The sequence below is a fragment of the Mastigoproctus giganteus genome, chromosome 14 (assembly GCF_048544385.1).
Source record: "Mastigoproctus giganteus isolate SK-2022 chromosome 14, ASM4854438v1, whole genome shotgun sequence".
Taxonomy (NCBI): domain Eukaryota; kingdom Metazoa; phylum Arthropoda; class Arachnida; order Uropygi; family Thelyphonidae; genus Mastigoproctus; species Mastigoproctus giganteus.
In genome coordinates this window covers 38,513,274-38,526,928 of record NC_143588.1, presented here as the reverse complement: position 1 = coordinate 38,526,928, position 13,655 = coordinate 38,513,274, and the positions used below count along the sequence as shown (strand labels likewise).

Sequence of the window (13,655 nt, the reverse complement as noted above, 5' to 3'; positions counted from 1 at the left end):
ATGGGAAACAGTAATCCCAGAGCAACGTATCAACTCTATGGTACTACACTGACAGTGGTAGAGAATGAAAAGGACCTGGGGGTAATTGTACAGGCAGATAAGAAGTTTTCTTAGTAGTGCAGACGGGCTGCAAGAGTAGCTCATGGTGTCTTGTCAATGATATACAGGAATTTTTCTAGCAGGGATAAGGAGGTGATTATTCCCTTGTATAAGGCAATGGTCAGGCCACAACTTGAGTACTGTATACAGGTCTGGAGGCCTCATTTCAAGAAGGATGTAGAGCTACTGGAACGAGTACAGAGAAGGGCAACAAGATTAATGAATGGAACCAAGGGTTGTACTTACAAAGAAAGGGCTTAAGTTTCACAAATTACAGTGTCTGGAGACTAGGCACCGGTGAGGTGATCTGATAGAGGTGTATAAAGTCTTGAATGGTTTGTGCACGCTCAATGCCAATGGGATTCTTCCTCTTGCTCAGAATAATCACCTAAGAGAGCATAAATTCAAATTGAGGAAAGACAGATGTAGGATAGATGTGCAGAAATTTGCCTTTAGCCAGCAGGTAGTTGGTTGGTGGAACAGACTTCCATCCCTTGTTGTGGAAGTTGATAGCCTAAATAAATTTAAGGCTCAGCTAGACAGGTATTTCGAATGAATGGAGGGGTGAAATGGGAGTGGTGTGTTTTTTTTTTTTTTTTTTTGGCTGATGCTGCATAAGCTTGCTTTCTTGCATCATATGCCTCTGCTAATGCTAGTCTGGCAACATATTTGGCCTCCGTTTTCACTTGTATTTTTTTTTCCATTTGAGAAATACCTTGGTGAAACCTTTCACTGTGTTCATTGGAGGCCACTCCCAAGTTATCATGAAAAAAGTCTAAATGAGAATATAGGAAATTAACGACATGTCAAACCCAACTATCTGTATGCTAAAATTACTATATCTACAATTTCACTGTAATATTGAGATTTCTCATTGCCTAAAAGGTTCTGTCAGATGTTTTTGAATGCCTACCAGTAGTGGCGGATCCAGAAAAAATTACAGGAGGGGCACCATTTGTAAACAATTTCATGACAACCCTGATGGCTCCAGGTCCTGACAGTATTTCTCCACTTGTTCTCAATACCTGTGTTCTGAACTTACTCTTGTTCTGTGTCATATTTTTACACTTTCTGATTCCCCTGGTGTTTTTCCTTTCTACTTAGAAATTTTCTCTTATCCAGCAATTACTGAAAAGGGTGACAAATCCCAAACATCCAATTATCTTCCCACTGCACTTACTTCTAATTTTTCTAAAGTAATGGAGAAATCCATTACCTGCTATCCATTACCATTACCTAGACTATCTTGAAACCTTCAATCTGCTTAATGATCACCAATATGGATTCTGTCAGTATTGATCCACTGTTGATATACTGGCTTATGTTACCCATTAATATTTGTAAAATAATAAGAGGAGTTTACCTCAATATAGTATGTAGAACACTTCCGTATGAAGTGTTCTACACTTCATACGGAAGTGTTCGTATTGGTATTAAAAACCAATTTAACACAATTAAAATAAATTTAACACAATTAAAACCAATTTAACACAATTAAAATCCAATTTAATGCAATTAAAAACCAATTTAACACAATTAAAATCCAATTTAACACAATTAAAAACCAATTTAACACAATTAAAAATATTAAAAAGAATCTAACGAAAATATTCAAAACGAATATTTTCGTTAGATTCCTGAAGCTGACAATGCTTTTCAACTGTATGTCATGATCACAGGAATGAAAATTACTGAATAGGGTTGAACATGAAACTTAAATAGTGATTATTTGTCTTCACGCATGCACGTAAAGGCCCACGCATCGGAGATCAAATATGGCCGACTTAACATTATTTAATAATCTTAAAGACTGTAGACTTGGCGACAATGACAATTTATTCTCACTAGATGTTACCCTGTTATATACGAATGTAAAAGTTGAATACACATTAGATATTATTTGGGATATGTTAAATAATAACTGGATACCGATTAATTATACGAAGCTACCTATTAAGGAAATTTTTCACTTAATTAAACTGTTAGTTGAGACCAACTATATCACCTTTTGAGACAAGGTTGACAAACAAACTTTTGGATTGCCAATGGGTTTGAGCCTGAGCAGGTTAATGTCAGAGATCTATCTCTCAACGATTGAGCATATACATCTGACACCTTTTCAACCCTGTATCACATACTATGGGAGGTATTTAGACGATGTTCTAGTTATTACTGATAGAAGTACTATCCAAGACATTTTACATTTGTTTAATAGTATTCATTCTAAACTCAAATTTACATTGGAAAGGGAGGATATGGATACAAAGTCATTAAACTTTCTAAATTTCACGTTTACTCGGGACTCGAATAAAATCCAATTTAGCATCTATCGAAACCTAAAAACACCAGTATGCTTCTACACTATAATAGCTATCACCTGTTCACCTACAAAAGATCAATTATCTTTAATCAATTTCTAAATGCCTATAAATATTCAACGATGGAATCTGCTTTGGGCTCAGAAATACAATTAACTAGCAGGTTCTTAAACAGGGGTTATCCCCTTGTTACAATAAATCGAATTAGGGTACAGGCTAAAGTTAGGATACAAAATACTACACCAACCAACAATAGTAATATCAAAAAATACTTTATTTCTGTCCCATATGTTGAACAGTGGCACAAACAACTTAACAGATTCTTTAAAGATGCCAAATTTAAAATTGTCGCCAGGCCAATACGGAAATTACACACTATACTGAACAATCGCTCAGTTCTTTCCGCGTTCGCAACACAAATTAATTACCCGGTATACAACATTTCTTGCAGTGATTGCGACTCGTCTTACCAAGTTTTGACGTGTTTTTCTCTGAATATTCATGTAAATCAACACGAAGCCTCAGTTCGTGCTTCTCGCTCAGCAGCGTCAGAATTAACAAAAAACATACATTTTTATTTAACGAGGCCAAAATACTTAATGTCCAACGTAATTATACACAATTATTAATTGCAGAAACCATAGAAATTAAATTACACGAGAATTCTGTTAATGTTCGTCAGCCATATTCAATCTCTGATGCATGGGCCTTTAGGCGCATGCACGAAGACAAATAATCACTATTTAAGTTTCATGTTTAACCCTATTCGGTAATTTTTATTCCTGTGATCACGACATATGGTCGAAGAGCATTATCAGCTTCAGAAAGGAAAATCGTTTTGAATATTTTTGTTAGATTCTTTTTAATATTATTAATTGCGTTAAATTGATTTTAATTGTGTTAAATTGATTTAATTGTGTTAAATTGTTTTTTAATTATTTGTTACTGTAAGTTTTTCAATTTTTTCGTTTTAATTTCTGGAGAGTATCATACGGAAGTGTTCTACGCACTATATTGAGGTAAACTCCTCTTATTATTTTACAAATATTAATATCAATGTAGGACATATTGAGCATTACAGCTCTGATTCATACTATCTAGTCAATGGACAAATTCAATGAAAGAGTATGGTGAAACTCAAGCAGTTGCCTTTGACATTTCAAAGGTTTTTGATCGTATTTGGCACAAAAATTGTTCTAAATAAGCTTCCATCTTATGGATGATTGACTATTTTTAATTGGGTATCCAGTTTTCTATCTGACTACTCATTGCAGGTGATGGTAGATGGCTCTATGTCTTCTATCTTCTCCACTAATGCTGTTGTCCTACAAAGTGCAGTTCTTTCTCCCACTCTTTTCCTCTTGTATATTAATGACCTTCTTACATTGACTGCAAACCCTGGAAAGTTTTGCTGATGATAGTACATTGCATTCCACTTTCCAGTTTGAAACACTTCGACCTGGGTGTTTCAAATAGCTTGAGCTTCTTGAATATCCATTAAAAATTCCTTAAATGCTGATCTATATTAATTCTCTAGTAAGGCAAAGTTAACTTAGTTAATTTCTACCTTTCTAAAACTTAGTCCTGTTTCTTATATATTGCTTTCTTATATCTTGCAAAAAGGATTCTTCTGCTCATCTTTGATGACACTCAGATTTCTTTTCAAGATCACATATCTCTATTAGGGATCACTGACTTCTGATCTGTCTTGGTGTAAGCTCATCACAAATATTGCTTCCTCTCATCTAAAAACACACGGTTTTCGGTTCTGCACTCGGATTTACTTTTCTTCTAAAAAACAACTCACTCTACACAAATCTCAATTCCGACTACCTGGAATATTGTTCCAACATGTGGGAGTTTGAAGTTAGACAGTAAAAGGATGTTGAGTGGCTGTGTTAGGTTAATTAATGACCAATCTCTTACAAAGTCTGTCAAATCTCTGTCTCACAGATGCTCTGTTTCTAATGATGCCTTTACTATAGATGCTTCTATAGGCACTTTTCTTCTGAAACGTGCCATTCTATAATTTCCCACCCCTCCCCCAAACCAGTCAGAACACATATCACAACCAATCAGCATTCTTTTACAGTCCAACTTCAAGCTTGCAGAACAAACTTTTCTTCTTCATTTATCACTACAACTTCCATTTTATGACACAGCCTCCTTTCATACATATTTCCTGACAATTACAATCTACAGAAATTAGCAGTAGCACTGGAAAATGATGTAAGAAAGTAAGCTTATACAGCATCAATGGGGGGAAAGACAATTCCCAGTTCACCTATTCATTCTCTCCAATAGTTTGTCTAAATCTTCCTTGAATTTATTTAAACAAATAAACTTCCACAAATGACTGGAACTTGTGGGTTGGTCACTTGCACACTAGCAAGGTTTTTGTGGATTTATTGGATGATTGTTTTCTACAGCAGCATGTTTGAGAGGCAACCAAAGGGAGTAATATCTGATTATCAGCATGATTCTTCATGCACTAAGAATTTGCAGATAAAGGAACCACTATGGGGCAGAGATCACAGTATGCTGATATGAGATTTACTCAAAGATGTAACTACCATCATCGGCAAAGGGAAGGGTTTTTGTTCTAGTAAAGGTGACTATGGTGGTATGAGATAGTTTTTAAATTCTATACAGTGGGACCAACCGATGATGTTACCAACAGAAAATTCGAAATGCATTCAAAGAATTAATATCAGAAGCTACTAGGCTATTCATACCAATTAAGAAGTACTGTTCATGGTCTAGGCCTAAATGAAAGTCAGATGAACTAATAAAAGTCATGGCAGAGAAGAAAAATGCTTGGGATGCATATAAATTATCAGGTGACATAGAAGGCTATGGTAGATATACGCTGGTCTGTAATCAAGTCACAAAGACAGTTAGACAGGCAAAGACAAAAGATGCAAAGAAAAACAACAGAGTTTTTTACTTTAAACTCTAGAAGGAAGGAAGGAAGGAAGGGGATGAATCTGACTGGTCCATTTGACATTGATGAATGGTTGGTTATTTATTTTTTTTTTTTTTTCTTAGGAGCATTAGCAACTAAGGCCATATTGCTGAGGGGATATGCGGTGTTAATTCCCTGACCTTTCCGCATTCTCTGTATTTGTTGGCCACGGGCTCGAATCCCGGTCTAATCAAGAAGCGTGTGCTACGCACTGCCGCTCCTGCCCACGGAGACGCCATTAAAGGAGGCAGCAAAGGAAGGAAGCAAACCTTAACCATAATTATGACAGCTTCCTTGGACTCAGGGAAGGTCCCCATGGACTGAAGATGTGCAAATGTATCCCCAGTTTACAAAGGAGGATCAAAGAGTAACACGAGTAATTACAGACCTGTTAGTTTAACTTCTGTTCCGGGGAAATTAAAGAGGCACTGGTTAAAGAAGTACAGCAGGATCACCTAGACAAGACTGCAGTTATAGTTCAGACACAGAATGGGTTTGTTAAGGGGAAGTCTTGTCTAACCAATCTGATTAGATATTATGATATGGTCACAAAGGAACTGGATGCAAAAAATAATTTTGATATCATATACTTGGATTTCAGGAAAGCTTTTGATACTGTTGTACATGGAAGACTATTGTACAAATTGGAGCAGTATGGCATTAAGGGCAAAGGGCTATGGAAAAAGGGATGGTTGAGTGGGAGAAGACAGAGTTGTAATCAATGGGCCCTTGACTAGCATTATTAGTGGAGTCACCCAGAGTTCGGTGTTGGGCCCATTTTTGTTTTCTTTTTTTATAAATGATATTGATGAAGGTATATCAGCCTTAATGTCCACATTTGCGGATAATAAGAAATTTGGCAGGGTTATTAATGACAGTATGCTACTGCAACAGAATCTGGAAAAGTTGAGCAGGTGGGTTGAGTGGTAACAACTGAAGTTGAACATTCATTGACAAATGTAAAATACTGCATATGAGATGCCACCATAACCAAGTGAGCAGGAGCAACAGTGCGTAGCACACGCTTCTTGATTAGACCGGGGTTCGAGCCCGTAACCACCAAATACGGAGGATGCAGAAAGGTCAGGGAATGACCACCGCATATCCCTGGTGCAATATAGCCTTAGTTGCTAATGCTCCTAAAAACCAAATAACAAACTGCATATGGGTAGCAGTAACCCAGAGTAATGTATCAACTGTGTGGTACAACACTCAGGTTAGTGGAGAATGAAAAAAAAAAAGAGACCTGGGGATAATTGTGCAGTCAGATACGAAGTTTTCTGAAGCAGTGCAGTCTGCAAGAGTAGCTCATGGTATCTTATCAATGATATACAGGAATTTTTCTTGCAGGGAAAAGGTGGTGATTATTCCCTTGTATAAGGCAATGGTCAAGCCACACTTTGAGTACTGTATACAGGTTTGGAGGCCTAATTTTAGGAAGGAAGTAGAGTTGCTGGAAAAAGTACAGAGAAGGGCAGTGCAATTAGTGAATGAAACAAAGAATTGCTCTTACAAAGAAAGGCTTAAATTCTGCAAATTGCAGTGGAGACTAGGCACCTGCAAAGTGATCTGATTGAGGTGTATAAGGCCTTGAATGGTTTGGACAAGCTCGATGATTCTTCCTTTTGGCCAGATTAATTGCCTGAGAGGACATAAATTCAAATTGAGGAAAGACAGTTGTAGAATAGATGTGCAGAAATTTGCCTTTAGCCATCGGGTAGTTGATTGCTGGAACAAACTTTCATCTGCTGTTGTGGAAGTTGACAGCTTAAATAAATTCAAGGCAGAACTATACAAACATTTGAAGTGATTGGATGGATGAAATGGGAAAGCTTTTTTTTTTTTTTTTTTTTGGCTGATGCTGTATAAGCTTGCTTTTTTGCATCATATGCTTCTACTAACACTAATGTTCTGAATTTTGACTAATTTTCTAATAGAATGGTTATTATCAAGCATGTTATGAGCACATGGAGAGACCTGTCACGAAAAAGTTGTTCTAAAGAAGTAGTCCATGGCCCAGTAAGTATGGAATGCCTCCTGGATGTTCCTAAATCTTTTTTTTTTTTTTTTTTTTTTCAATATGGAAAATTAAAGGAAGCAGATGAAGAACAAAATAAGGTTCTGCAGGGGTTGGCTGAATGTTGTGACACCTGTAAATTGCAGATATCGATAACTAGTGTACAATGATGCTTATGGAAGAAAATATCATTGTACATTCAGGTTTAACTAAGTTTAAACTTAGTTAAAAATAAAGGTTAAACTAAGTTTAAATACTTGAAATGAAAGCACTTCACCTATTAAGAACCTTCTTATTACTAATAGATTCTAGCAATCATTTGCAGATACCTTCTCCTTTGTTTCTTCACTGATAGCAAAACTACACAGGTGAGTTGCTTTCATTTCAAGTGTTTTCATCAAGATAATCTATGCAACATGCCATTCAGACATTAGATTAGTTTATTCATTGAAAAGGCACTATCTGGCATTTCAATAGACTTAAAATGATCACTGCAAATTGCTGCACCAGGACCAAAAGATGCCAGTTTTGTCTTTTGTTGTTTTTGTAGCAGTGTAATACCTTAGTATTAACTCTATCAAATATTTTTGTTTGGATTAGGTTAAAATTAAGACAATTGACAACTTTGTTTAGATTAAAAAAAATTAAAATTGATAATTTAAGTAAATATATAATAAAGATAATTAACAAGTAAGCCATCTCATTTTAAATTTTGCAGTCAGTGAAGAAGCTGAGCAGGAAACACTGCAAAACACTGCATTGGTAAATTCTATTAGTAATAAATAGATCTAAATTTATTGAAATCTTTCATTTTAAGCATTTTGTTAAACCTGTGCAACATGATGTTCAAACATCATATAAAAAGTTGTTGTTGTTGTTTGGTTTTTAGGAGCATTAGCAACTAAGGCCATATTGCTCCGGAATATGCGGTGGTCATTCCCTGACCTTTCCGCATCCTCCGTATTTGGTGGTGACGGGCTCGAACCCCGGTCTAATCAAGAAGCGTGTGGTACGCACTGCTGCTCCTTCCCACCTGGCTACGGAGGCACCAGTATAAAAAGTTTAACTATAGGAAGGTTAAACTTAAAGTTAAATGTTCAATTACTTTATAACCAGTCAATCCCTTATTCTGTTAATGTTAACTATCTCAGTGTCATATATGATAAAAAATGAACATTTTTAGAACATACAAGTACATATACTTGTATCTAGTTCTTAAGAGATAAAACTAAAAGAATATATTTTAAAATAAAGGCAGGTCATTGTAACTGACTGGAATTTGAGAGGCTGTGTGTTTAACCCTTTATAATCCAGGATTACTTTCACTGTCTTCCCAATGCAGTTCAGTTCTATCGATCAAGCAAACATTTATTTTCAGGTTTATATGAGTAAATATATAAAACAGCATGACAAAACAACTTAAAAGCTCTAATGCAATATTTCTTCTGGAAGAATATATTCACAAACTTTCCATCCAGATAATCAACAATGTTTTTTACATTAGGGCCTCTACTTTGAATTCCTTGTTTACCCTTTTGTGGGTGAGCAGAGAAAATATCTGAAACTCTCATCTTGCTAAATATATTCTTGAAAAATGTAATTCTGTCTGTCCATTCTTCATACCAATATTTCTTTATATCAATTTTTTTAATTCAGTCCCATATTGATAACTCCAAAAATCTCCTTTACTTTTCATTTGGTAAAACTCCAACACTCAGTCACACCATATGGAACAGTTGAAAACTGTATCTTATTTTTAAGTTTCCTCCCCCCCCATTTCTTCAGAAAGGTCTAATGGTTTCTCAATATCACCATAAGAAAGACATCATCAGAGAAAAGGAGGTGATTGTCCCTCTGTATATGGCAATGGTCAGGCCAAGCTTTGAGTACTGTGTACAGGTCTGGAGGCCTCATTTCAGGAAGAATGTAGATTTGCTTGAGCGTGTACAGAGAATTGCAACAAGATTGGTGAGAGGAATGGAGGGATCCTCTTACCAAGAGAGGCTTAAGTTCTGTAAATTGCAGCAGCTGGAGACTAGGCACCTGTGAGGTGATCTGATTGAGGTGTATAAGGCCTTGAATGGGTTGAGCACGCTGAATTCTGATGGGATTCTTCACACTTGTTCGGATTACGAACCTAAGGGAGAGCATAAATTCAAATTGAGGAAAGACAGCTGTAGAATACATGTGCAGAAACTTGCCTTTAGCCAGAAGAGAGTTAATTGCTGGAAGAAACTTCCATCTGTCGTTGTGGAAGTTGATAGGCTAAATAAATTTAAGGAGGAATTGGACAAAACATTTAGAGGGAATGGTTGTGTGAATTTTTTTTTTTTTTTTTGGCTGATGCTACATAAGCTCATACGCTTGCTTTCCTGCATCACATGCCACTATTACTATATCAATTTAGTTTTTCAGATTATTTATATGCAGAATAAATAAATGGCAGTACACTAGGAAAACAAAATTCATAATCAGTAATGCTGATGGTTGTGCTGGTTAAGACATTTGAACTTAAGACAAAAAAAAAAAAAAAGCACTCCTGTTAAAAATTGAATACAAACATCCATTTAGCTTTTCAGATTCTTTAAATGAACTACTGACAGACTGCAGTACAATAATTGAGTCAGTACAATGGGAAAAGAAATTTTATAATCAGAAACACAGACATTCTCAGCTCTACAACATTCAACTGAAGGAAGACTAAAATAAAAATAAAAAAATTATGCTGCATTCGCTTAATAATTGAATATATAAACATTCAATAAACATGGTTTAGCTTTTAAGATTGTTTATATGAAATGCAATAGATGGTAGTACAATAATTGTGCCAGTACAGCTGGAAAACAAATTACATAATCAGAAATGTTGATGGGCATGCTGGACATGACATTGGACTGGAAGTGCAGTTTTACGGTGTCACGCCAGCTGCAACATTAGACTACAAACGGTTAATATAATGTACAACTGTATATTTGTCCCTTTTCTGCACATGGAAAGAGAGCATAATTTGTAGGTGGCACATTTCTTAACGTCAGTACAATTTGTTCTGTTCTAAATTACTACATGTTGTGCTGGTACAACCTGTAGTAATTTAGATAGTTTATAACAATGTTTTGTTGGTGGTTGTTTGGTAAATTGCTTGCAGATTTACTAGTTGCACATGAAGTCCTTAACTATTACCTTAAGAGGATGTGTAGTGACCCAGGTTTAGTATAACATCATAAGTTACATCAACTGGATGAACAAAGAATCGAGTTTTAAAAGATGACAATAAAGACAGCTAGAGATTACTGGGTACAATCAATGAATAAATTCATACAGAGTAACAATTATTACTTATACATTTATTTTTGGAAGTTTCGTTAATTTAAAAGTGTGTCCTCGGCTATAGTTCATTTTGGAAGTTACATTTCTCATTACAGAACATGTCTCATTAAATGATAAACTGCTTTGGTCACGTTTAAAAGATCATTCAAGTGTAGTTACAATGAACCTTAAACAGTTCTGAACATTCTTAACTGTGTCAATTTTGGATTTGAGAGTATCATTAGAAATAGTTGCTGGTTCAATGAGAGAGGAAAACAGATTTTTTTTTTTTTTTAAGAAGCTCAAGATTTACAGACTTTCCATCAAATCTGCTATAAATGCCTTTGACAGAAGAAAGTATTTAAAAGTTGTAAACCAAAAGGACTTCACTAAATAGTAAACACTTATTTTAAGCCATTGGAATGATAGACTTTAGCTCTCATAGAGTAATTTCATTCTATGAAAGCTAAAGACCAACCAGCGTATTGATATAGACATTATATATTTGTTTCTCGATTTCAGTATCAAGCAGACTGTATTGATATTATACTGTATATAGTAGTTTTGATAGTTTATATTTCATTGTATAGTATTATATTGCATATATTATATTGTACTTAATTTACAAACAATTAAATTCAATTTACTAATAATAATTGGTTAAAAGTGTTCTTTTATTAGATATAAAACTGATATGCTTATAATAATAAGCTCCTGGGTGCCTTTTGTAAGGCAATAAATGAAATTGAATGAAATGAAATATGTCAACAATAACAGCAGAGTCTAGATTTAGGCCCACAAATAACATGTGAGAAATAGTCAACCAACCTGACAACAGTAACTTGCCACTATGAATTCAGTGTTTTGATTATACATCATAAGAAAAGTTCCAATCATGAAGTACAAAGCATATGATCTACAAGTTTTGTTTGTTTTTTTTTTGCTTTAAGCATACTAATCATATTTTTTTTTACTTTAATCATTAGTCACAGTAGAATGTTGGAACAGAGAGAAATGTCTAATCATCCAAAAATAACTGTCAAAAAAGTATTTCAATTATATGAGATGGTGGAGAAAAATCTATAAAAAAATTTCTGCAAAATTATTTTTACATGTAAACTCCACTAACTGAGCAGTAAGTAGTTAGTAACCTGATTAAAAGTATATTTGTTCATACAAGAGTGTATGTCATTAAGACAAAATTTTCCCCTATGCATTTAGAAGTATGCCTTCAACAAATATGTAAATTTTTCTTTTAAATTTTGTTGTAAAATGTCTATAACTCTATCACTCTCAATGCTTACCACCACAGACTTTCATTTTTATTTGCAACTACCCAAGTTCAACCAGTCAATTGTAAAATACCTACTACTGCATGTATGCACATGCAAGCGAGCATGCGCACACACATAGGGGTGTGAAAGGAATATGTATAAGGGCAACACATATAAGCCTAAGTAAGTCAACATAATTTTAACTGCTTTATAATCATGTAATTATATGAAAAACAAAACAAAAAAACAACGAAAATGTATGCAATATGAAAACATCATTATAATTTAATATTTTCATTCCATTCACCAACCAAGGCAGTAAAAGTAAAGTACAATGACAAATTACAAAAAATTATAAAATTTTTTATAATATTAAAACTTGTGCATGCAAATTTCAAAATATATAAAAAATAAATAAATAAAATATCCAAATTCTGCTAATAATGTCACATACCCCAGCTGAATAGGTGTACTTGTTACTTCATGAACTACTAAGGCACTATCCATGGAATCAATATGAGGTACTTCTTGCTATATACAATAAACACAGTATAACAAGTGACTGTATTACAGAAGATTGACATTTCTTTCATACACATATACTGCACCAAACGAGGAGAAACTTATTATTTATTTAGTAAGTTACTAAACTAACTAAAAATATAACAAGGAACAAACAAAGAGCACTAGATGATATGAAAAAACCATAACCATATATTCACAAGGAATGCATAGTCTTTGGCAAATAGTTGAAGTTAACTGATATTGATTTCTATTTTCTCTTTTTACTACAATATAAAAAATAAATTAACCTAGCTTAAATACACTGAGTAGTGAGAAATCATGGGATACCTACCTAGTAATATGTAGACCCACCTTTTGCCTGGATAAGGGCCATTAACACAGCAAGGAATTGAGTACATAGTGAATTTATTTAAATTCATAAATTAATGTCACCCATTAATTTATATGTATTCCATGCATTTTTCTTCTCTGCCACATGTCTCATTAGTTGATCTGACATCCATTTAAGCCTAAACCTTGAACAATATTTCTTAGTTGGTATGAGCTGGATACCATCACTCTTCTCTTCTTGGTGATTCCCTTCTACTTCTTTCTTTCTTTCTCTCTCTCTCTCTCTCTCTCTCTCTCTCTGGGTAACTTGGAAATTTTTTTTTTTAGCTGGTGCAGCATAAGCCTCAGGCTTCCTTGCACTATATGGCTAGTAATAATAATAATAATAAAGCCTAGTAGGTTTCAAGATTAATTCTCTGAATTCCTCCCATTTTGGATTTGCTGTTGGTATCATCAGTTGGTCCCACCATATAGAATTTAAATACTGTCTCAGACCATCGTAGTCACCTTTACAAAAGCAATAACCCTCCCCTTTACCCCTGATGGTAGTTACCTCTCTGAGTAAATCCCACTTCAGCACACTGTGATCACTGCCATCTAGTGGTTCCTTTATCTGCAGATTCTTAATGCATGAAGAATCACTACTGATAATCAAATCAAGAGTATTACTCCTCTAGTTGCCTCCCAAACATGCTGATGTAGAAAACAATCATCCAATAAATCCACAAAAGCCTTGCTAGTGTGTGAATGACCAACCCACAAATTCCAGTCAATATCTGGGAAATTAAAATCCCCCATTATAAGAAACTCTGATTTAACTA

The 13,655-nt window shown here is 34.7% G+C and overlaps 1 protein-coding gene across 2 annotated transcripts in view; it reads right to left on the bottom strand.

The window, feature by feature from the left end:
• The window catches only part of LOC150075071 (V-type proton ATPase 116 kDa subunit a 1-like), a 431,757-nt gene that overhangs the window by 324,165 nt on the left and 93,937 nt on the right, over positions 1–13,655 (bottom strand). For both annotated transcript variants that reach the window (XM_090389279.1, XM_090389280.1), the window contains exon 5: positions 12,434–12,510. In XM_090389279.1, coding sequence (XP_090245405.1) covers positions 12,434–12,510 — 77 coding nt within the window. The remainder of the gene's footprint in view (positions 1–12,433; positions 12,511–13,655) is intronic.